Source organism: Puma concolor, chromosome C2, assembly GCF_028749965.1.
Source record: "Puma concolor isolate L17-30 chromosome C2, mPumCon1.1.hap2, whole genome shotgun sequence".
NCBI lineage: Eukaryota > Metazoa > Chordata > Mammalia > Carnivora > Felidae > Puma > Puma concolor.
In genome coordinates this window covers 131,407,077-131,432,383 of record NC_141675.1, presented here as the reverse complement: position 1 = coordinate 131,432,383, position 25,307 = coordinate 131,407,077, and the positions used below count along the sequence as shown (strand labels likewise).

Genomic DNA, 25,307 nt, shown 5'->3' with positions numbered 1-25,307 from the left:
TGCACTTAACCTCTGATGTTTTTCTGAAGGATGAGGAGGATGGAGAGGATACCCTCCCGTACCGGAACAGTGACCCAATGATTGGATCTCACACAGAGAAGATCTCCCTCGAAGCCAGTGACTCCATGGATAGTCTCTACAGTGGGCGGAGTTCATCAAGTAAGGCTATAGAATAAGGGACAACTGGGAGGCCTGAGTTAAGTTAATTAAAAACAGATTTTAACTATAGAGAACAAACTGATGTTTACCAGAGGGAAGGTGGGTGGGGAAACGGATGACGTAGGTGATAGGGATTAAAGAGTACATTTATCATGATGAGTTCTGTGTAATGTACTGAAGTGTTGAATCACTATGTTGTATACCTGAAACTGATATAACATTGGATGTTAATACTACCAGAATTAAAATAAAAAACAATACAAAAGAAACAAATTGCAAATGAAAAACAACAATAGATTTGGGGCTCATCACATTAGCAACAAGGTTCCAGCTACTTCATAAGAGAAATAGTGAAAATGTAGGATGTGATGAATCCATAAAATTGCTATTGTTTAAAATGATATACAACATATTAGATAGAATTATGAATTATTTTAAAAATTCCTTTTTGTAGTTGGCAGGGCTCTTAGGGGCATGTCTCAAAAAGATCACGTTGGGTAACTAAATCCTCATCCTTAAGATAAAAAAATGTATGCTTGGGAGAACTAGGATTATCTTGCGTCATAATTACTAACATGAGTTGAAGAATTCAGAAAAACAAAATCCTGTTTTCTGTCTCTTCTTCCCTCCCTCTCTTTCTCCTTTTCCTTTTCTTTATTCCTCCTTTTGTTTTCCTTACTTTCTTCTTTCCTCTTTCTTTCTTCTTCTCTCCTTCCTCCCACCCTCCCCTTCCCTTTCTTTCTTTCTCTTCCTTCCCTCTTTTTTCTTTTTTCTTTTCTTTTTTCTTCTTTCTTTCTGTCTTTCTTTCTTTCTTCTTTCTTCCCTCTCCTGTCCTCTCTCATTTTTTTCCTTCCATTTTACCTGAAGTATTCTGAAAAGAGCAGGACATATGCATCAATTCTGACATTTACTTTTTAGGTCTCCATCCAGCATTATGAGTAAAGAGTGACATACTATGTAAATACTAAATAGAAGGAATACCACTAATTAGGTGACAGAAATGTGTCAGTATGTGTTTCTAAGAAGGAATTCATTCAGGTTTCAGTCACATATCTACTACAATAGTTGGATGAAACTACTGATAACTGAAGGATGCCTTCTAACTTATTATATGTACACTGTTATACATCCTTCTAATTTCTTCTGGGCTTTAAATGTTGTTGTTGTTGTTGTTGCACAAGGTTTATTTATCTTGTATTTCCTTTGAAATCAACTTTCTCTTATTTGAAGACAGATCACAAAGACCAGATGTTTCAAACATCGTGAATTATATTTGTATTTTCCTATTGGCTGTACAACAGTTATTTTGCGAAAAAAAAAAAAAGCTAATGCAGAAACATTTGAAGGATATATTTTTGCATGCATGAAACTCAGATTTCATTAGTATTCATTTCTGCTGGAAGTTTTAAAATTCTAAACTGTAATGCTGAATGTGGGTAGAATTTTATTAACTAGAGCATACCGTTTAAAGCTGAGGCCTGAAGTGGTCATGGAAGGAAGGGTGTGAGGAAACAGTGGCCCACTTAGCTGTTGTAATATGCGGCTTAATTTCTGTAATTACATGCAGCTCACCTTTCTTTTATACCAGTTCATATACAATATGGAGCATCTCTAAGGTTCTTTACCGTATTGCCATAATTATTTGAATACATAGAGAAACCAGGGCTGTTCCGTCATTGAACAGAACACTGAAGGGCCATACTGAAAGAAAAAGTGAGGTGACAACGGAGAGTGGTGGACAAACAGAGTTACTTCCACTGGGAACCATTCTAGCCTCCATCTCGCAAGCATCCAAAATGGAATCCGTTTTCTCTTTTTTCCCTGAGCTTCCAACTCAGAAGGGAAAAGGATCAGAGAACAAGGATTTGGAGCAGTTTTAAAAGCCCAGTTTAGAAAGTTTAGAACCATTTGGGCACAGGCACATATCCTCCTTCCTTCACACTCAAACAACAAGCAAAAGCATTATCTTTTATGCATAGAGATGTTGCTTCAAAATGGCTTGTGGTACATAATATGAAGTTTGGGAGAGTATTCCAGCTGTATTGTGATAAGCATGGGGAAACTTGTGGTCTTATTCTTTGAACATTTGTGATCAGTAGCATACAAAGATCAAACTGTTGCTATAGGTTTTTGTCTTTGTTTACAGGTACAAAATTAATCGTCTGGCCTGCACAGGGAGTTAAGCCTATACTGTCTGCCTCTTTAGCAAGTGTTCAGTGCTCAAAACACTATGCTACTAGATCAGATCATAAAGACTGAAGTGAGAGGGTGTTTTTGGTTAGTGTTTGAGGAAAGAGGAGTCAGATTGTCTGGAGAAAGTTCAGCTATGGCTCAGAGAACAGAGGTCATGAATGGAGAGTGACTGGGAGGCAGAAAAAAAAAATAGGAATCCATCACTTAGAACCCCCTCAAAAGGCTGGCATCCGATGTTTCAGCATTGTCCTTGCTTAGCTGTATCCAGACGATGGTTCAGAATTTTGTGAACCTTCAGGGAGAACCGTTAACCTCTGCTTTGCTTTCATCAGGTGGAGTCACAAGTTGTTCAGATGGTACAAGTAACCGGGACAGTTTTCGACTTGATGATGATGGCCCATACTCTGGACCATTCTGTGGCCGTGCCAGAGTACATACTGATTTTACACCAAGCCCCTATGACACTGACTCCCTCAAAATCAAGGTGTGTGCACATCATATCTGTATTCTGTATGGTCTGTCTAGTGTTGGTTGTATGATCTGTGTCAGGAAATGCACAGTGGGAACCAGGTGTGTGGGGGGTGGGGTGGTTAAATGTGTTCTTCCCAGCAGTAGAACTGAGCACTGGTTTAATGTTGCAAGAATTTGAACAAAACATGAGAGGTGGGTAAGGGAATCCATCTGTTGAGGCCATAACATATGTCGCTGTTATATAGATACTGCAGAATCAAAGCCTGTCAGGGGAGAAGAAATTGTCTACATTTTTCTGTAAAGCCAAAAGCCTCACAGGTTACTGGAGGTGCCCAGCCCTGCCTGATGCTTGCTGGAGTAAAAGGAGGGAGAGAAAACAGTTGGAGATATCTGGCAAGAGACGTGCAGAGCAACTCCCTTGGGAACCAGACTTGGCTGGGCAAATTTAGTACTTAAGTTGGTTGCTATGAGTGACCATATATCCTTCTCCCAACGATATTATCTCTTGAATTCCCTCTTCTTACTCTTATTATCTGTATTTTCCATTGATGTGTAATAAATTTCCACAAACTCGAGGCTTTTTAAATAACACAAATGTATTATTACCTCACAGTTCTGTGGGCCATCCATTGGTCATGGCTCAATTGGGTTCCCTGCTTAAGGTCTCACTGGGCTGCAATCAAGGTGTTAGCTGGGGCTATGTGTCCTCACCCGGGGCTTAGTGTCCTCCTCCAAGCTCACTGGCTATTGACAGAATTCAGTTGCTTGTGGTTGTAGGACTGAGGTTCCTGCTTTCTTGTTGGATACTGTCTGGGAGCCATTCTCAGCCCCTTGAGGCTGCCAGCCATGGTCCTCTTTATAACATGGCAGTTTGTTCCTTCAAAGCCTTCAGAAGAAAAACTCACTCATGTTTCAAATCTCTTTATTTTGGGGGGCTTCTACATGATAAAGTTGGAAACATCCAGATAAGCTCTCTTTTAATTACAAAATTAACTAATTTGGGACATTAATTATATCTGCATAGTCCCTTGTGTCATATAATACAACATTGATTGTGGGTATGAGATCTATTATTTTTGTAGTTCTACTCACACTAAAAGGGATGTGCTGTTGCAATAGTACAAATAGAAGGTTTAGTGCCAAAGCATTTTATACATGTTAAATTATTCCTTTTAGCAACACAAATAGATATAGCTAAAAGGACAAAAATGATGAATTTTCTATACTACCAACATCAAGCCAGGATTAACCAGTAATTATGATAAGTTATGAAGTGTTGATGTTATTATTTAATATTCAAGACACTCAGCTTTTCTCTTTATCCCTTTTAGGATAATAAATCAGAGTAAGCTCAACTGGAGAATGAAGAAAACATTATTCTTCATAGTTAGCTCCTCAATCCTTGGAATGAAATAATTCGAAGTCTAAGTTCAAGACTTGGGGGGAAGAATGCTTGTAGCCTAGTAACCATAGTTGGGGAAGGACTGTATAAGGGAATAAATTGAACCCATTTGACTCAGGAAAGCTTTTCGCCTTCCCTACAATGCTATACCAGTGTATCACCACTTGTCCTGCCTAAGGTGATATTTGTAGAGCTCTTGTAGGACACAATAAAAATCCCACAGTTACCACTGGGGATTGAATGCTATTGTTTATATCAGGGGTCTTATCCACAATGAAATTGGGTCTTTGCTTGGTGACCTATGGGCTTTCCTGGAATGTATACTTTTTATGAGTTTAAAGGATAATAGGAAGGATGCAGCAGAGAGCTCCCATGCTTAGCAACTTCCCTTAGAGCTTCTGGGGATTTTCTAGGTCTGCTTAGCTGATCCTATCAAGCCCAGGATTTGATTCCCCGTAGTTAGAGGCAGGAAGAACGAGATGAAAAGCTGATAGGGTCAAACAAGCAGATGATCACAAATCAGAAAGACCAGATCTTTTGATCACATTGAATCCCACTATTAAAAATACAATTTGTGTTTTAGATAGAATACACATTCATAGAGCATCAGTAAAAAAGTATTTTTAGCAGCAGACTTAATGCTTTGCTTGAGGGTAGACCCCTAAAATGGTAAAAATATCAAATCTATAATGTCCTCTCTGGGGTAGAAACTTATAAGTCTCAAAGGAGTAGCTATGACTTTTAAATGTAGGCACTGTATTTGCATAGAAATCAATTTTCCTTATAAAGAAGTACCCCTGTGTGTTTTCTACTCTTGCCAATAACTGGCAGCCTATAACCAATTAGAGTCTCAGATGTGAATAAAGAAAAAGACCAATTGGTTTGTCCATGCTTATGTGCTCAGTCATACATCAATCCAACTTTGGTGTGGAACTAAATCTAAGTATTGTCTTCTTTAAAATAATTAAGTAGCATAATTTATCCATAGTGCACACATACTTTTCTTACATAGTTGGTATATACAAAGTTCTTAATAATTTCCTTATTTTAGATGAATGCTACACTTAGATGGTTTATTTTATACTGTAGGTAAAATTTTCAGATGAACTAGAAGCATGGACTGAGATACAGACTTCTTTTTTATCCCCTTCCTTATTTGGGAGCTCCTCCAGGAATCATGGCTTGAGCTTTGTTACATATCTATTGCTTTGACAAGATGAATGAAAAGAGCATCATTTTTGAGTTCAGACGACTTAGACTTGAGTTCTGGTTCTGTCATTTGAATTCAGACAACTGCCATGATTTTCAAAATTTAATTTAATGTTTGCATTTGTTTTCTCTAATATTTAGAGTAATAATGAAACCTTGTATATGTACCTAAGAAGTGTATCATGGGCATAAAATGACTCAGTATATGCAAAAGTATTTCTAAATTCCATTGTGCTCTACAATTTTAAGTTCATAAATTGATATACCAAAAACATAAAGATATCATCAAATGTATGCAAGACCTTTTTTCAAGTTGGTTGAAATTTTCTTCATTATTACTAGCATATAGTTCCCTTGAACTTTTAAAAGGATTTTTCTCTTAGATTTATTTCTGTTATCAGTAACCACCCCCCCTTAGCATATTCCCTCATTATTCTAGTTTTCTATGATTCTATTCTTTCTACCAATTGTTATAGCACCAGAGTTCTCTGAAAACTGATTGGTATATTTCTTTGTCTTTAGAAAGGAGACATAATAGACATTATCTGCAAAACGCCAATGGGGATGTGGACAGGAATGCTGAACAATAAGGTGGGAAACTTCAAATTTATTTATGTGGATGTCATCTCAGAAGAGGAAGCAGCCCCCAAGAAAATAAAGGCACACCGAAGGAGTGGAAAGGAAAAACCCAAGACTCTGCAGGAGTTCTTACAGAGGATTGACCTTCAGGTTAGCAAACTTGTGGCCTGTTTGATTCTGGTAGCATCTGGATGGAATAAATGAGGAGAATAGATCAGTGTTTGTATAGTGTTAAAAAATATATGACTTACAGCAAAGGGAAATCTGTTTTCCAAGAAGAGTTCTTATTTCTCCTTTATTACTTTTATTATGCAAGGACAGGTCTTGATATAACATCCCTTGGACTAAACTCTAATGGTACTTAGCAGTGACAGTAGAGATTAATGTTGAGAAAGTGCAGTGAAAAATGAAAATACCTTGGAGAATAAAAGGCCCAGAGAAAACAAGTAAATGAGAATGATGGAATATGAAGAGTAAAGGTAAAAATCCAGAGAATTGAAAGGAAAACTGAAAAGAAAATTGCATTTTCTATAGGGCAGAGATCAAAAGCAAGTCAAGAGAAGACAAATAAATATAATTGTTCCAAAAGCAATTTGTTAGGAAATAGTGATCATTAAACCCCCATGATGATTGCGTTAAGGAAACTGTGTTGTTTATATTTATAATCCAATTATTTTCTTGTTATATTAGCAAAATTTCTATGAAATATCTACCTTGTTCAATGGTGTGTACATACAATTTACCTAGCCTCACTCAATTTACTGTTTTGCAATCCATTTCTAAAATTAATGCAGCAGTACTTTGATAATTTTCAAGATTCATCAAGGCAATAGCCAATTAAACTTTCCTTAATTGTTTCTCTTGAATTATCTAGTTATACTCCTGTCTGTAGACAAACTACCTCGGCCTTCCTACATTACGATGGGTGCCCCTCAAATGGGGCACTGCTTGGATGAAGTACAAGTTTAAACCCTGCTTCTTCTTTTTGTTTGCCCTGTGACCTATGAGAAAACCCAGGTCTGAGGAAGTGAAATAACTTACTCAAGAACCCACAATCAGACATAAGTCAGAATGGGAATTTTGGTTTCTCTGTTCTAACTTAGTACTCCATCTAGGAGACATTATTTTTTAAAAAGAAGTGGTACTTTTTCTTTCTTTCTCTTTCTTTTGTAAAAAGGGGCTGGTAGTTCTTCCCAATTGCTTAAAACTTTTATACCTCCTCTTATTCAGTTTTAGTAACCAAAATAAGGATATTGAAATTATGATCAAGTAAAATGGAAGGAAGTTTTGAGGAAGTTGTAAAGCAACTTCACTTTGCATTTTTATTCCGTTAGAGAGAACAGAGGTTACATAAATAACATACAGACTCAGAAATCAGAAGCCTATGAATTTTAAACTAATATATATTGATGCAAATGATAGACAAAAATATACATGCTGAGAAAAGGAAACAATACTTTTCCCAACCACAATGCTTTTATGCTTAATAAAAGCTTTTAATTAAATAGAAAGTCTGGAGTTCCTTCGGTTTATATAATGATTTCACAAAATGCTAGGTCTATTTTTTATAAAGAATTGTGCCTGTTTCATATTCACTTTTCAAACTACCCCAAGAAGTTAGTGAGGGCAAATATTTTTGCAAGCAAGCAAACAAGGAGAGATGGAGATTCAGAAATATTACTATAATTACTCTTCCAGAGGCATTTTATTGATAGACATAAGGACACCCTAGCTTTGTCAATTGAGCTATCTGAGAAGTGAAAAAGTGCCAAATGGGATGAATGATCCAGCTATTTAATTGATCCATGATTTAGCGCTGCGCAGCTTAAGGTAATTATTTCTTCTTTACATTTGTCCTTCCAGAAGGTGAGAATTATCCAACATACTCTTCTAAATGCCCTAGAGTTCAGATGTGGAAAACTAGTACAAGTTAAAAAAAGTTACACAAAAGTCCTATCAGTGCCTTTGGTTTCCATATGCATTTCTACACTTTCCTTAAATCTAAAGAGAACTAAAAATAAAATATTTGAATCTGGCTAGTTTATACTATACATATTTTTTTCTCCCTCATAGGAATATACCTCAACACTGTTACTCAACGGTTATGAGACCCTAGAAGATTTAAAGGATATAAAAGAGAGTCATCTCATTGAATTAAACATTAAAAACCCAGAAGACAGGATGAGGTTACTATCAGCTGCTGAAAATCTCCTTGATGAAGAAAGTAAGTGTATACACCTACTTTTCTCCTTTGCTGAAAATCACATTTCAATGTAAAGAGTAGAATTATTAAAAACAAAGCCCCAGTTTTATTTACGGAGAATCATACAAAGCATCCTTTCCCATAGAATAAGTATTTTCTTATCTATTTGGAAACAACAACTCTGGTCAAGTCTATAATTAGGAAAAGGACTTTTTTTTTTCCTTATTGGACTCAGCAAATGAAAAGGACTTTTCCGGGCATCTCATTTAGATTCTGCAGAGCTATTAATTTACACACAAGTGGATGTCTGCATTCCCAAAGACTGAGGGAGTTCGAGACAAATATTTAGTGACAGCATGAGCCATTAGTGAGAAATGTCATATGCAACTTCTGCAGAACAGCACAGAACAAGGCTCTAAGCTAATGAGCTTTCGCGCCACACAGGAAAATTCATTTCATTACCATATAGTCACATCTTGTATGTGTTTATAGTATTCCTTCAAAATGTTATAATAGCTTGCAAAAATATTCAGCACTCACTTTTATTATCTGAGATGGTTCTCTGTATTTGTAACGTATAAACTGGAGATGGAGTAATTCATGCACATTCACTTACCGACTGGGTTTGTAAAGATAGGATAGCTTTTGTTTTTACAGTTGCCCAATCTGAACACTCGTCTTTCTAAATCTGCTCAGCCTTCTGAAACCCTGAGCTCAGAACATGCCAAACTCCACAAGGAATATTTTATTAGGAAGAAAAGAGGAAGGTGTCGACTTTTAAAGATGAAAAAGAACTTACACTAATTCAACTGTTCTCTTTCAATAATGATATGAATCATGATCATTACCTACTTTTTTTGAATGTATATTCTGAGGAAAACTTGATCCAAGATCGTTACATTTATTATCTTCTTCCATGCACTCCACATTTCTGTGAGTTCGATAGTACTATCCCTATATTTATAACGAGAAACTGAGAAGATGAGTAACTTGTCCAAGTTCACACACGTAGCGAATTGGAGAGCCAGGACCAGTGTTTGTGATGCTACTATACTTTCCACAAATAACAGCCCAGATGGAGAGCAAGGAGGAAAGTTGTATTTAGGACCCAGGCCTCCTGAGTGTCTCTCAGTACGTTTGCCTATATCCTAGATCTCATCTGCTCCAAAACGGGCACAGTACGTGTTTCCACACTGGCCTTTTATCTAGTAGGAATAAATGTACTCTTTTGGAAACTGTATTTCAGTTCTCTTGAGTTTGCATAGAGCTTCATTCTTTTCAAAGAGCTTTCACATGTAAGACTAATTTGGCACCTGCAGAATTTATTTAATCTTAGGCCTATGTGTTTACACGCATTCTTTGAAGTTGTGGAGACTAGGAGAGGGAGATGGGGTCACAGAGGCAGACAAAGGTCAGCCTTAAGAAAGGAGCCAATTTACTCAATAGTACAAGACAAAACAAAACTGATCAGTGTCAACTGATGTAGCAGTATCTTTCAGTAAATGAGGCAGTTTATTTCACCCTTATCATTTCAAAACATGGATTCTCACTAAATAACAGGCTACAAAAGAGATTCTGTAGATTTCTTGCAAATGAGAATGTTCGGTATCGTTGTCAATACCCTCCCAAATAATTTGATGTAGAAGTCGAGCGAGGAAGGAGAGCATTTTTTGAACACTTGTAAATACATTACTTTTCTTCTATAATACTATCCATGTGGGTATTTTGTCCATCTTACAGATGAGAAAATATTTCAGAGCTGAGTTGCAAAGTGGCCAAAGAGCTAGATAAGTAACAGAGCTGGAGTTTTAAGCAAAGGCAGTCTGCTGTAAAAATCCAAGTTCTTTCTTCCACACATGCAAACTGGTAAATATAGAAAGAACAATGAATATTTGAAAATTGAAGTTTTCTATGATGCCAGTTTTCTCAAGGGCTTCAGTTAGGTTTTCCGTCTCAGAAAGTAGAAGTTAATATTTCAGTGAGAACAGAAACCTTGCAGCAACATCACTGCCTTAAAGGTGCAAGGCTACTGTGGCTGCGTTGCAACAGGACTTGAGAATAGGAGGGGCTTAGACAGCCTGGGTGAGAAGGGTTTGTAGCCATAAAACAGTGGTCAGTCTGGACCCACGGAGGGAAGATTGGTCCAGTGCCAAAGGCTTGGGCCATGGAAGGCGTCTACTTAATTTATTCATCCACGTCCTAGTCCCTATTTACTTTCTATGTTAACAAAAGAACAATAATGTATAAATGACATCGTATTAGAGCTAGGTGTAATTTGAAAAACCATCTGACCCAAATGCTTCCTTTGCAAGATGGAGAAACTAAAACTAGATTAGCTAAATGGCCTTCTCAAGGTCACATATCTAGAACCCAGCCTCCTAAATCTATTATAAACATATTCTACTATGCCCTGATCTCTGAAAATGAAACACAGTATCTCCAAAGCACGATGTGACTTTCAATGTTTAATATAAAAAAGTACAAATCCCCCAAATTATTTCCCTTATAAGACTTTAGAAAATGGTATTTGAAGGTCACTAGAAACTGACCATTTAGCAATAGCCAGGAATGTACAAACCTACACACACTGAGTCAAATTCTGGGGGATGAAAACTAGAAAAAAATCCCGATGCAACCAGTGTTTGTTGTCAACACACAACGCTGAGATTTTTCTTATTTTAATCTTACGGTCTAAAGTAGTGCTAGAATATACATGTCAAAAAGATGCATATTGCATGTTAGGCTATTCTGACTGAAAGCTATTTATCTTATATGAAACTGCTTTGCTCAAGAAATAAAGAAGAATGACTTCTATTTGTTGATAAGATGGTGAGTTCTGATGATTCGGCACCATGCTGCTGCATGCTTATTTTTATCTATTCTCTACTCTGTGAATCATATCTTCTACAACCATGCTAAAGATTAAATGCACAACCTTCATGTACCTTGAATGATAAAGACCTTGAATATATGGTTATATAAAACTAAGATATTATTAAAAACAAATGTATGTCACAGTCACAGTCACAGGTTAAAAAATAGTTAGCTGTGTGTGTGTGTGTGTGTGTGTGTGTGTGTAAGAATAAGGTATGCAAATTGGCCAGGATTTTATGCATGCATTTTATCTTGATCATTGAATAAAGCCAACTTGGGGAATGTCAATAAATTCCTAGTTTAGAGCTTCTTAGGTTGGGAACTGGGAAGTTTTGCTTGCCATTTTTTCAGTATAAAAATTAAGGAGAAGGGGCATCTGTTTCGAGGGCGAGTTAAAATTTTGAGATGATGAAGGGAATACTACAAGCCCCATGTGAGCCTTTCATACATCTAGAAGGACCAAGAGGGTGGGACAATAGAAATCTAAAATACTTAGAGCAAGAAATTTTCCTTTTCTCTTAGGCCAAATAGATAGCATTGTACCCACTCTGACCTTGAGAATGTAAAGTGGATTAAAGTGTTTTAGGTCACTGCTTGACAGGAGGTAAAGGGGTTTCTCCTACAAGCTGTTAGAAGGGTTGGTGAGTGGTGTTAGCGCTGATTATAGGATTACCTCTGCATCAGGAGAATGACTTTGGGGTTCTGCAATCCCAGCAAGGCCAGTACCGAGATATTCTGAATTCACTCCCGTGTTGCATTAGAACTGAGCAGAATTAGGTCACTGGCTCCCTCAGCTGGGAATCTAGATGAGGATAGAAGAAGAAGAAAAACTGGGGTGAGACTCGGCTTTTGAAGGAGCAAAAGAGCAGAATCTGTTTATTTTGTGCACATTAGGGTTTCTCTATTTATCATCTGAATTTTAAAATGCTTTGTTTGCTTTGAATAAATATCCCCAGTAAGAAAAGAAAATGTGTGTGTGTGTGTGTGTGTGTGTGTGTGTGTGTTGTTCATAAACACAACCTTCAAGACCCTTTTGCCTAGCTAATAAATGCCTCTTGCAAATAATAAGAAAGTTAACTGCTATTTATAGTAAATATTATCTCTTTATTCTGAACTTGTTCCTCTTTTCCCACATTTAGAGGCACTTTGATGTGTTTTAAAAGTGTGTCTATGAGAATGTGTACATTGTCCTCAGGGAAAATGGGTGATGGAAATATCTTGTTGTCCCTATAGCACAGAAATAATTAACTTTTAAATTGGAGGGAAAAAAAAACAACAACTGAGTAACCGCATAAGCACACTGTACGAGAAGCTGTGTATAATATATTTTAGTTAACTGCAACCTTTGTTTGCAGGGCTTGGTGAGGAGGAAAGGGGTGGGGCGGGTTGCGTGCCAGGATGTTGGCACCAGCTGTGGTCACAGCAGCTCCACATTGCTCAGCTATCCCCAGTTGTGCCTTCCTGCCTGCCTACCTGCCCAAAACGATGCAGGGCAAGAGGCGAAGCCCAGCCAGGAGCCTGGAACACGAGCTGCCAGCGGGGAGATTTGTAGTTCTGCCAAGCAGCAGTCCAGCAGTTGACCTGACAGCGTGCCAGGGTAGCTTGGTGCCCTAGCCCCTGACATGCATGCCTGGTGTTTCCAACCCGCTTGCCATATGATTTGAATCTAGATTCAAGAAAGGTACAGCTTTTAAGAAAGGTACAGCTTTTAAGAAAAGATATGCTAACCATCCACATATACACACTAGAGAAGGCACACAGCCATCTTATTCCTATGTACTTATGTTTATAAATTGTTAAAATAAAAAAAATACGTATTTCTAGTCAGAGCTGTGGGGCTTTATGCAATTCAATTTCTTCAGATTACTCTGAAGAAAAACTCTTCGGTTTTACTGCCCCCCCCCCACACCAAGATTTAATTTACAATCGATGTCATATTCCATATGATACACAAAACAACAAAATGAAATGTAAACATGTTTACTCTTCTATCAGAGAACCACTCCCAGAGTAAAAAGCCCGTGGAATTTTAACCTCAGTCACCTAAGGAACTTGTAATGTGCTTGTTTGTACATTGTACTATGTTTGTGTACTAGGGGTGACTTTGTGAGGATGACCCTGGTCAAACAGGACTGAATCCTCTGTTACCAAGTGCCTTCCCAAAGCCCCTAGTTCTGTGCTTTGCATTGAGTGGATGGTTTACAAGTACAATGAATCATCATTGAGTGAGGGGATGAAGTGTTTTATAAATCGTAGGCAAACGTTTTTTTCTGATTGTAAAGCTTTAAGTCCCTGGTAACCCCACCCCGCACATAAAAGTTTTTTAGTAGGCAGATGGGTGTTTGTATGTTTGGTCAAAATGTGTGTTATGTATATGCTAACTACATGTGCCTGTATATGCACAAGTACATATGAGCACTTTTCTAGAGGGCAATAACGTAAAAGCTATCAAGTTTGAAATGTGCAAACTTTTGTATCCAGAAATTTGATTAACTTCAACATATAAATGTGTAAAAATACTAGCTAAATTACTAGTACTTTTAATTAAGTGTGAACTTCCAGTAATAATTAATTGTTAAATTAATTAGTATATGCAAACAATAAAGTAGAATGAAGATATTAAGAGAATGTAATGCATACTGATATAAAAATATGTCCAAAACATATTAAAATAGTACAAGCAAATTGTAAATCAGTGACATGCAGGGTAACCCTATTTTTGTCAAATAAGCTTTAAAATAATGAAATTAGGTGTTTTTTTTTTTCACTATACCAAGTAATTTAATCTATAAGAAAAATGAAACTCATTTCCCAAGGCCCATAATTAAGCAGTATGTAATGATAGTTTTTGATCTTATTTAAAAGATTCTTATCAAAATTGCCCAGTATGACAACTCAACCAAGGGTAAATATTTCTTGGGACCAAAGCCTTCCACAAGGGCGTCTGATTGCCCAGAGTGGCATCTGTGCTGGTTCTGAGTGATTAGCTCTTAGGGGAGTTTGCCTCTGACCTTCCTGAAGCAGCCAGCATGCTGGAAGTGGAAGGTGCTGCGGATGTGAGTGAAAAGATTCACGCCCTGGCCCACATTTCATTACAAGGTGGACTAGGATGTTAAGATGCAAAGAGAGAAGTGCAAAAAGAGGGAGATCATTTCAGCTCCTGTGTTCTCGTGGCCTCCAGAAAACAGTAGCAACTGGTTATTCCAGGAAGGGACTCTTGTTTTTAATTTGGGATTTTTCTAAAAGGTAGGTTAGTATTTAAATGAAATGAATACCAAAAATTCATTATAATTATAAAATCAACATGTTCAGATAATTTAAGGATGTGCTTAAAACAAAATCAGAAACAACTACAAGTTGTGCCATGTTGTCTACTGAATGCTCCTCCTTGGACAACACTGCACATGTACAAATAAATGCAGCTGTAGTTACCTGGAGAATGCCTGAGTTTTATTCTGAAAGACTCAAGTGGGGCTCCAACACGAGGGTGAGGTTTTGAGCCATCCTCAAAGAGGATGACATAACTTTGGCTTTTTCTCTTTGGAGCCGGCACCAGTAGAGAAAAAGAGGATAGTAATTCAAAAAGCCAAGAGGCATATTCATTTGAATTTCAACAACATTTCTTATTTGATCTTAGTGCCTATTTCCTTTAATTAATCTGAACATCACGTTCTTTTTATTTAAAAAATATGTTTATTGAGCACTTTCCCTGGCCAGGCATTTTCCTATGCCCTCTAGATTGCATTATGTTATAATGAAACAGAAGCCCAAAGGAGGCAGAAGCATTATACCTAAGACACACAAGACAGTAAAGTTAAAATCTGAAATATTTGGGTGAAGAAACCTGAGAAAGAAACCTATGTGAATATAGGACAGATTTCTCTCTTTAGAATATGAGAACTTTTCTCCAGCATTAGGATTTAGTTTGATTTCCTTAAAGCTTTCTTCACTTTTAGTATAATTGAAATTGCCTATATTTAATAAATTAAATGTCACAATTCCAATATAATTATTTTATGAATAATTATATTAGCTGTCTTCTGTTTTAATCACCATGCCACTTTTTATCTTTATTGATGACTATCTTAAAATGTTGAACCATGGGCTTTACATAATTCCATAAACATTTTGGTAAGAAATAAAATATTTTAATATTCAGATTAGCTCTTTATGACAAAATATTTCCTCAATAATTATTTCTTAACATAATTATTTTATTTTCATTATATAGAGTACAGAACTGTTTGGGGCTGCTTTCTGGCCTTCCGAGTATCCCTGCTGTTAACTGGCAGTGATAAGAGACACCCTTTTTCAAATTATTTAATAATTTCCCAATATACCCAGATTTGAAAATGTATAGTCTTCGGAGTATTTGCAAACCATTCAGGGGCTTATTGAAAAACTGTACCATTTTATTTTTTTGTTTTGTTTTGTTTTTTATTAAAACACAAAACATTATGGTAATGTGAGAAATAAAGAGGAAATCTATCTAAAATTTTAACACTTTCATTTGTGAATTATATACATATGCCTATATGTTGTCACATATTGTTGATAATAGAATACTTAATCATATATACTCATTTTTTTAACTTGACATATTATCAGAAAACACTTTGATATTAAACAAAGATGCACTCATATCTCATAATGGTAAGTCTATAATTTTGGAGGCAAACTGTTCCCTATTCCAATGTATTTGCCTGGTTAGCTCAGATGATTGGACCATGGGCCAAAACCGAAGAAGGTTATCAGTTAGCATCAGGTCTAGGTAGGTCAGTTAGCTTTACTCTGTTTCACGGGCACATGAAGGGACTAAATGATTTAGAAAGAAAATATGGATATATTAGCATGAATTCATCCCCTGTGCTGGAAAAACTATCCATAGCACTAGACCTAGGTTTGTGCCAATCCCGAAGCCATTAGTGTCAAGATGGAAAAAACAAAAACAAAACAAAACAAAAAAAGAAGAAAAGGAAAACCTTGACCTCCAAACACAAAAACTGAATACTATATAGCTTTCATTCCCATAATATAACATAATGGCCTGCCTTTTCTTTTTATAGTTACAGTTGAGGGGCTCTAGCTGATCACCTGCCTGAAATTATTGCTAGCCTGGTGGGAAGTGTTTGAGGACGCATAGTCATGTTTTCACTTCACTAGGAAATCATTTAGCAAATTACTGCTGTTCTGTAAATTACTGTGCTGCATAACTTTCATACTGAGAAACTATTTCCTTTTTCCATAGAAATTGCAGATAAAAGGTTTCTACAATAAATAATCTGTATTTAAAACAAACCAATTCCTAGAATTGAGAGAATGTGATATAGCATTTCTCGTGTGAAACTAAAAACAAACAAATACATTTTATTACCGATATTAAAAAATGACATAGTCTCTGTTAAAGTCAGATTTTCATTTATTGTTTGTTTTCTTTGTTACCCTTTGAGGTGAATGGACACAGCCTTCTGAGGATGAAATAACAAGCTAAGTACTTATCTTTTGAAAGGAAAAGAGCTGGTTTTGGAAATCAGAATTCTTTAAGTCTAAATGTTATATCTTAAAGAGGGCCCACAATCTGTAATCAATCTAAATAGAACACAGTATTGGGAGCAGTTTTTATTATGCCAAGCTCCGTTTAAAATGTCAGTCTGGGGGCGCCTGGGTGGCGCAGTCGGTTGAGCGTCCGACTTCAGCCAGGTCACGATCTCACGGTCCCTGAGTTCGAGCCCCGCGTCGGGCTCTGGGTTGATGGCTCAGAGCCTGGAGCCTGTTTCCGATTCTGTGTCTCCCTCTCTCTCTGCCCCTCCCCCGTTCATGCTCTGTCTCTCTCTGTCCCAAAAGTAAATAAACGTTGAAAAAAAAAAAAATGTCAGTCTGAAGGGAATTAACTCTGTTCTTTTAATTTTGTGTTGAGGTGGTAGGCCCAAATACAATCTGGGGAAATATGGCTCAGCTCACACTCCAAATATGGTGAATCACTGCTGATGTAGCAGGAAGCATTACAAAAGGACTAATTTCTCCGGCCTTTTCCAGAAACACTTGGATAATAAAACTCAGAGCTTGTTCTTTCATTTCAGTGGCAATAAGATACAAAAGCAGAGGCAGGGGAGCTAGGTTTTCTTCAGAGAATGCGGTCCCATTTCATCGCTGTCTTTTCATAGCAGAAGGGCTTGGAAACAAAACCTAATGACCCTTATTCACAAACACTAATGAAGTTAAGAAGATTCCTCCTAAACTTAAAAAGTTGCTAAGACTAACAAAGAGAAAATGTTTCATGGTAGCTAAAATTTTTAAATAACAATCTCAATTGATACATATTAAAATTAAAGCTCCTTATACCTAGAAGTAGTTAAAACATCACCAGACTTAAATATCTGATTCTTGAATCCACACCTCAATAAAGTTGTGGCATGGGGATCCTGATTTCGGCTCAGGTCATCATCTCACGATCTGTCTTGAGATGAAGCTCTGAGTTGGGCTCAGCACTGGATTTGGAGCCTGCTTAAGATTCTCTCTCTCTCCCTCTCCCTTTGCCCCTCCCCACTAACTCTTTCTCTCCTTCTCTCTCTCTCTCTCTCTCAATAAAAAGAATAAATAAAAAAATAAAGTTGTGGCAAATATAGCAAACGTTCAGAATAATGGCATAAACATTTTATTGTTGGAAATTAAAGCTTTGAGGAAAAGGTTAAAAGAAGTGTTATGATTCATTTTGAAGATGAGTAGACTAAAATGATCTTTATCCTTTTCCCCAAACTTTCTCAACCCGTGTTCCTCATCCAAACCACAGAATACAAAAAATAATGTGACTCTTTTCTCCATTCTTCCATGGATGCTTTGTAAAAGAGTACCATTCTAGATACATTGAAGTTAATTCATTACATACAAGGATGCTTCAGGGCACCAGGGCTCAATTCTTTCCCATAAAGGATGTTGATAACAATTGGATACACAGTAGAACATTATGTTGACAAGATACCTGGAGCCTAGAAACTGCATTCAAAAAGTGGGATATTTGTAGAGAAGACAAGGGGTGGATTTCTTAAAGATAAATTACTTAGCATTTTACTTTTTAAAAGTCTATTGAGGAAAATTACAGTTTCCTTCTTCCAGGATTTTGAAGTTGGGATTTATTTTCTCCTCACTAGAATAGGATGAAGTACATAGTCTCTGACAGCAGAGGTCTTGTCCCACCCTGAAATGTATGTTTGGTTCTTCCAAAGTGGAGTTACTCACATCATGCAACGTGGGGAAGCTCTGGGGTTAGAAGGGGAAAGAGCTAGACATGCTGATACTGCTGACAGGTGGTGACCTAAGATACATCTCCTCCCTGAGGACCCCATCTCATGATGCGGAGAAACACACATTTACTGGTGTCAGGGAAGTCATAGAAAGAAACTTTGCATTGACAAAGAGAACATTGATGCTGAAGGATTCTTGAGAAGAGTAACTTTATAGTGCTGCTTAGGTTCTTTAAAAATACTTTCTGGGGTACCTGGGTAGCTCAACCAGTTGAGGACTCTGGCTCTTGATTTTGGCTCAGGTCATGATCTCACAGTTCATAAATTTGAGCCCCACATCAGGCTCTGCACTGATAGTTTGGAGCCTGCTTGAGATTCTCTCTCTCTCTCTCTCTCTCTCTCTGGCCCTCCCCTCCTCATGCTCTCTCTCTCTCTCTCTCTCAAAATTTATAAACATGAAAAATATTACAAAAATGTAAATATTTTGTTACATCTCTAATATCATTTTTTTTTCAAAGAAACTGTCTATGGAATCTAGAATACTGCTGTGATAACAGTCACCAATCTGAATATAAATAATTGTTATCCAGAACTACAGAGATGTAGAAGAAAAACCAAACAATTCAGATCCAATGAAAATGGTGGTGTTTTACTATCTAAAAGCAACCTCGTTCTTATGTTGATTTTTCTGTTGAATGCAAACATAGGAAAATCTGAGTGCTTTAAGTTTTATTAGTTAAATTCCAAGTAATTGAAGTCTAACTGTACATTGTTGCCCACAGAGATTTTTTTTTCATTAATTTACATTATCATGATTCTAGAATTGTTCACAAAGATCACTATTGAGGTGCATTGTACAGTTAAACTACAAAAGACTTTTTCTAATGTTACTTTAAGGAGTATTTGGACAAGGCATCAGTCAAACTGTGGATACAATCTGCTTTCTCTGGCAACTTATCATTAATGTAAAATGAGAGTCCATATTGATCTTCGCTTATGCAAGCAGTTCACATGAATCCCACAAAACTGCAAGTGAGCAAAAAAGAGGGCAAACTTTATCTTCTAGGATATCCAGGCTTGAATATCTGAGTGTAAATATCTCTTTAATAATAAACAAATACATTGTTTACTTATGGAAGTTTCAAATGTAATGAAGTCAAGGTTGGTACAGTTAAATGGCTCAAAGATGAATGAGTGCATGAATAAAACTTGTCTTGGCTTCTCCTAACTACTGCCCTCTTTTCCATTTACAGCTATTCAAGAGCAAGAAAATGAATCTGTGCCCCTATCCTTAAGCCCAGACATCTCCTTAAATAAGTCACAGTTAGAGGACTGCCCAAGGGACTCTGGTTGTTATATCTCATCAGAAAATTCAGATAATGGCAAAGAAGATGTGGAGTCTGAAAATCTCTCTGACATGGTACAGAAGATTACTATCACAGAGCCAAGTGACTGAATACACATTCTCAACTTTATATCTACAGACACATTTCACTTTAATTCTATTTGAGCTAAAAGATCAAATAGGACAGAAAGAGAAGTATTTGCGAATACAACCTGAAGTTAAAAAATTTTAATCAGAATGATTTTACACAAAAGTTCATGTCTCCAACATTCCCAATTATTGTAAATAGTATGTATATTTATTATTTTGAATGCTACATGTTAATATTTCATTTGCCTGTATGAGAAGAGGTATGGTGTAAGTCTTTGGTGTGTGTGAGATAAGATTTATTCATCTTTATTTTCTAAGTGCAACATGAAAAATTCTGCAGGGAAAACTCATTTTTTCATCCCTGCCAGTTTTGAACTTATGTACGTTATTGAACAAATAGTAATGGAGAGAGTATATGTATAACCAATTGTCCAAGCAGCAGTTACACTCATTTTTATACTTAATAGGAAAGTGTGAGTTGATACTGGAGACATTTTCTCTTGATCCAGAGTGGAGTTTTAGTAATTATTTTTTGTTGATTTCTTCACTGTTATCTGCTATAAAAGAAGAGTTAACAAGATGTTGTCAATTCTTATTTAGTAAAACTAATTTTAATAGTTGTACAGATGTTTCATTTTTAATTATAAATATTTTAAATTTTGAAATAGCCTAATTTTAATAATAAAAAGAACTACGTGCATTTACTCTTTTCCACACGAGTGGTGCTTAAGGTATTTTTTAATGTTTTGACTTCTAGACAAAATATCTCTTGCCATACAAGGTTTTATAGTCAGTCTCTCTCTCTCTCTCCATATATATATATATATATATATATATATATATATATGGATATACATACATATATATATATATATATATATATATATGAATCCCACAAAACTGCAAGTGAGCAAAAAAAAGGGCAAACTTTATCTTCTAGGATAGCCAGGCTTGAATATCTGAGTGTAAATATCTCTTTAATAATAAACAAATACATTGTTTACTTATGGAAACAATATATATATTGTTATATATATTATTTTAATATATATATTTTATTTTATATATTTTATATATATATATATAAAATTTCCAAATCAATCAACACTTCAATCTGTCTCCTCCTGATAGATCTGTGTCATCCAACTTCCTGAATACTTCTATGTCTTAGTCAGCTCAGGCTGTGTAACAAAATACCACAGATTGGGTGGCTTAAACAATAGAAATTTAATTTCTTACAGTTCTGGAGGCCAAAAGTCCAAGATGGGGCTGCAGCATGGGTGGACTTTAATGAGAGCTCTTCATGGCTTACAGATAGCTACCTTCTCAATGTGTCTTCACACATCAGAAACAGTAAGCTTTCTGGTGTTTTTTCTTAGAAGGGCACTGGTCCAATCATGAAGGCCCCACCCTTACAGCCTTATTTAAACTAATTATCTCCTCAAAACCCCATCTATAAATACCATACACTGGTACCATACACTGGGGTTGAGAGCTTCAACATATGAACTTTGTGGGGAGAGGGGTCCAGTTCAGCCCATAACACTCTAGAAGCTTCAACTCAACATACCTAAATCTTTGATTTTCTCTACAAATTTGCCTCTCCTTTTTTATTCCAAACAAAGCTCTCTCTTTAATGGCACCAATACCCAGTTACCCAAAACAGAAAATCATTTTTCACTTCATCTCACTTATACATTTCTCATACAGATTCAATATGTAATCAAGTCTGACCTCTAGATGTGCTCTGCCATTCATGGCTTTCTATCCATTCCCATGGCTATTGTATTGCTTTGGAATGTCATTATCTCATATATTAAATAGTGAAATGGCTTTCCAACTCACCCCTGTTCTACCTGTGCCCTACCTTTTAATCCATCCTCCCACAGCTTCCAGAAAGATCTAACCTGTATATCAAATCATGTACTTCCAGCTTGAAATTTTTTTTTAGCTCCTCACTATCTTTAGTATAATAATATTTAAACTTTCTTCCAAGATACATAAGGTTCTTCACAACCATTTTTTTACCTAACCTATGAGTTGTATCTTTCCTCTCCTTTCTCTCATTCTATGCTCTGCAGCCATAACAATCTAGTTGCAATTCTACAAATTCACTATTTCTTTTATGACTTTTCTTATGCTATTTATTTTCCTGGAGTGGCTACTATGAATTTCTACATCTAGGAGACTCCCTCTGTTTTTCCTCTTTTTTTTTTTTTTTTTTTTTTAAATTTTTTTTTTTATTTTTCAACGTTTATTTTATTTTTGGGACAGTTTTTTTTTTTTTAATTTTTTTTATTTTTCAACGTTTATTTTATTTTTGGGACAGTTTTTTTTTTTAATTTTTTTTATTTTTCAACGTTTATTTTATTTTGGGGACAGTTTTTTGTTTTTTTTTTTAAATTTTTTTTATTTTTCAACGTTTATTTTATTTTTGGGACAGTTTTTTTTTTTTAATTTTTTTTTATTTTTCAACGTTTATTTTATTTTGGGGACAGTTTTTTTTTTAATTTTTTTTTATTTTTCAACGTTTATTTTATTTTTGGGACAGTTTGTTTGTTTTTTTTTTTTTTTTTTAATTTTTTTCCTCTTAAGACACATCACAAAAGTCACTTACTCTGTGAAGTGTTCCATGATTTCCTTCAGTGTACTTCTCTGTGTTTCCATAGCAACTTGTATCTCTGCTGGTTATGGCACTTAACATATTATACTTTATCTATTTGAAAGGCACTTGCCCTTCCACAACACTGTGATCTTTTTGTGAAAGAGATCCCTGATGCCTGGTATAATACTGGGTACAGAATGGGAACTTAGGAAATGTTTGCTGAAGTGCATTGAATGGAATTATTCCCATATAACAATTCTATATTTATGTTTAAATCAATGTACTTAGTCTATAGGTAAATGCCTGCCAAAGTGATCTAAAAGTTTCTTAAATATGTAAAGCACAATACTTTAGGAAAAATCAGGAAACACAAAATGTTATTTCAAATGCTGGGAGACAATATTACACTGTTAATCTCTAGTGTATTTTTCCAGATCCATGAGATTTAATCCTATATGCAGCGCCCAGGTCAGGAGTAAATCACATGCCTACTTCTCTCTCCACAGCAGGAAATAGTGTTTCAGTTTCAACCCTCTAACATGCTTCTTGCATCATAGCCCCACTCCTGGCCATGGTCAGCACTCCAAATAGATTATTCTAGGACCTCCTTGGACACTGCGTAGCCACTGACCATAATTTTTAAATTTTCATCAACCTGCTGCCTCAGGGAGTTCCAGAGAGTACAGCTTCTTTATGAAGATACCAAGAAATTGTAGGTTAGGAACCATCTAAGGAACCGCTTAAATGTAAAATGGTGGAAATTGCTGGTGAAATGTCCTCAGCCATGATTTCTATCCTTTTAAAGTGAATATCTGGCATCCAGTCAGGGATTTATGGAAACGCTTATGAGCAGAAATGCCGCAAAGGCCATGAGGAGATTGCAGAAGAAGAGAGACTGGATTCCATGAGGTTCAAGTTACCAGAAGGATGACCCCATCACATAGCACAGCACTGAAAAGGATACCTGTAGCCATATACACCACACTAAAGAGAGTACTGCTGCCTTCATTTCACAGACTGGATCCCTGAAGCTCATTTTCCTTAGGTTTTTCTCTCAACTATGGAAGCTGGATAAAGAGGAGTGAAAAGGCAAGACATAGTTCATCCAAGGTTGTGAGGCAGTTGAGAGACTTAGGCCTTCCACTGCCCTTGACTAGAAGATAGACAAGAATTTGAGCCTTTCGAGAGTGGATGTGAAGATGGTTAGAAAGTTGACATTTTAATGGTTACCAGATGATCACACTGGTTCTAGGTTGAAACCTGGCTTCAAGAGAGTCCCAGTCTTGTTCATTTATTTGCTCCCCAAGACATATATGCTCCCCAAGACTATGCCAATAAAGGCCCTTTGGCTCAGATAATCTGCATTAAAATCTTGCCATAGTCTCTCACTGGAACAAGCTGAGTCCTTCAGTACAGAAATGTTGTAAAACTGTTCTGGGATGCAATGATTATTCTGATCCCAGGAATCAGAAATTACAAATTCAAGTATGATGTGAAGTATGCATGGCTAGAGAAATTTTATTCTAAGTATGGATAAAATCCTTATAATAATTTTTTGATAATAAGAACAAAAATGAGATCATTTAAATTCTGCCCCCTCATCCGATTCTTTTCCTGATATAAGTACCAATATACCTTAACCCTGAAATTGTTATCAGAAGCTTTTCTTTTTTATCAGTTACATTTCTAAGATAATGAGTTAAGAAATAAAATAACTTTTAAAACTTCTAAAGTGATAGCTAAAGATTATCAGGTTTTAGACAACATCCAGTTCACTGAGGTTAGTCAAGCTCCTTGCAACTTCCTGTGTGAGGCCAAATTGATGACATTTCATGTTGAGAAACTTCCGTTACAGGCCTAAGTTCTGAGAAAAATAACATGAAGAAATTTTAGATACTCTGTCACGCCACACACACACACACACACACACACACACACACACGCTTCCATTCCCCCACCACCACCAAAGGAAACTGTGTAACTAATCAGCATGCACACTTCAAGAAGAACTCCTTCCTAAAGTGGGAAGTCATGCTAAAATTATGTAAAGGTTGAGAGAAAAATGAATAGGGACTAAATATAGGTAAAAGAACAGCAGTTTCTAAATTTGACCAGGTTTTCTGCCTACAGAACTAAGATGGAAGTAACCCTTACTTTAGGCTACTTCCTATCTTTACCATTGAATTCATCTGATCACACCCAATGTTGACCCAGAGGTCCTGGTTTGAGGATTATGTGACTTTGGGTGGATCACTTATCCTCCAAGCTTTTTTTTCCCCTCCTCTGTGAAATACAAATACTATAATACTAATATTTCATATTTCTGTGTTGATTAAATGAAATAATGTGTGCAAAACACTCAGTACAGTGCATGCACTGCATGCATAAAAACTAATATCTGAACATAAAATAAAAGTGGTGCATACGCTACCATAGGACGGGCTTAGGCTCGTACTAATTGAAATTCTTCAGACCCAGATTGTATGAGGGCTAGGACAACTGTGTCTTCCAGTAGCAATGAGAATCAGCTGATTCACCAGAACTTCACAGATAAATGACTGTTTTGTCCTGACAGAATATTTCTTCGTTGAGTTATGACAGTTTAGGAAGAGGCTGTATGGTATTTAGCTTTGACTCCTCACTCTTGACACATAATAGGAATAATCACTTTTAAGGACTGAATGATTGAATATATAATTAAATGCCCACATTAATTAATTAAATAACATAAAACAAGATTTGGGGTTATTACTTTTATTACTGCATCTTGGGCCCAGGTCTTTACAAAGTATGGAGTCACAGCTGACTGTGCAATAGCCCACACAGAAGCCCTTAGAAAGACACCTTAACTGTAGATTTTCACATATTTACAAAGCTTACAGGCATTTAGGCAAATGATCTGCCATGGGAAAATCACAGCACAGAGGAAAATATGA

The 25,307-nt window shown here is 36.3% G+C and overlaps 1 protein-coding gene and 1 long non-coding RNA gene across 5 annotated transcripts in view; one reads left to right on the top strand and one right to left on the bottom strand.

Moving 5' to 3' along the window:
- Positions 1-20,470, top strand: part of SAMSN1 (SAM domain, SH3 domain and nuclear localization signals 1) — a 141,818-nt gene extending 121,348 nt beyond the window's left edge. For all 4 annotated transcript variants that reach the window (XM_086675754.1, XM_086675755.1, XM_025912895.2 and 1 more), the window contains 5 exons: positions 30-159; positions 2,685-2,836; positions 5,957-6,163; positions 8,087-8,237; positions 19,585-20,470. In XM_086675754.1, the coding sequence (XP_086531880.1) occupies positions 30-159; positions 2,685-2,836; positions 5,957-6,163; positions 8,087-8,237; positions 19,585-19,787 (843 nt within the window). In that variant the 3' untranslated portion in view covers positions 19,788-20,470. The remainder of the gene's footprint in view (positions 1-29; positions 160-2,684; positions 2,837-5,956; positions 6,164-8,086; positions 8,238-19,584) is intronic.
- Positions 11,083-25,307, bottom strand: part of LOC147577532 (uncharacterized) — a 104,210-nt gene continuing 89,985 nt past the window's right edge. The window contains exon 5 of the long non-coding RNA XR_015240373.1: positions 11,083-11,892. This is a non-coding gene — a long non-coding RNA (uncharacterized LOC147577532). The remainder of the gene's footprint in view (positions 11,893-25,307) is intronic.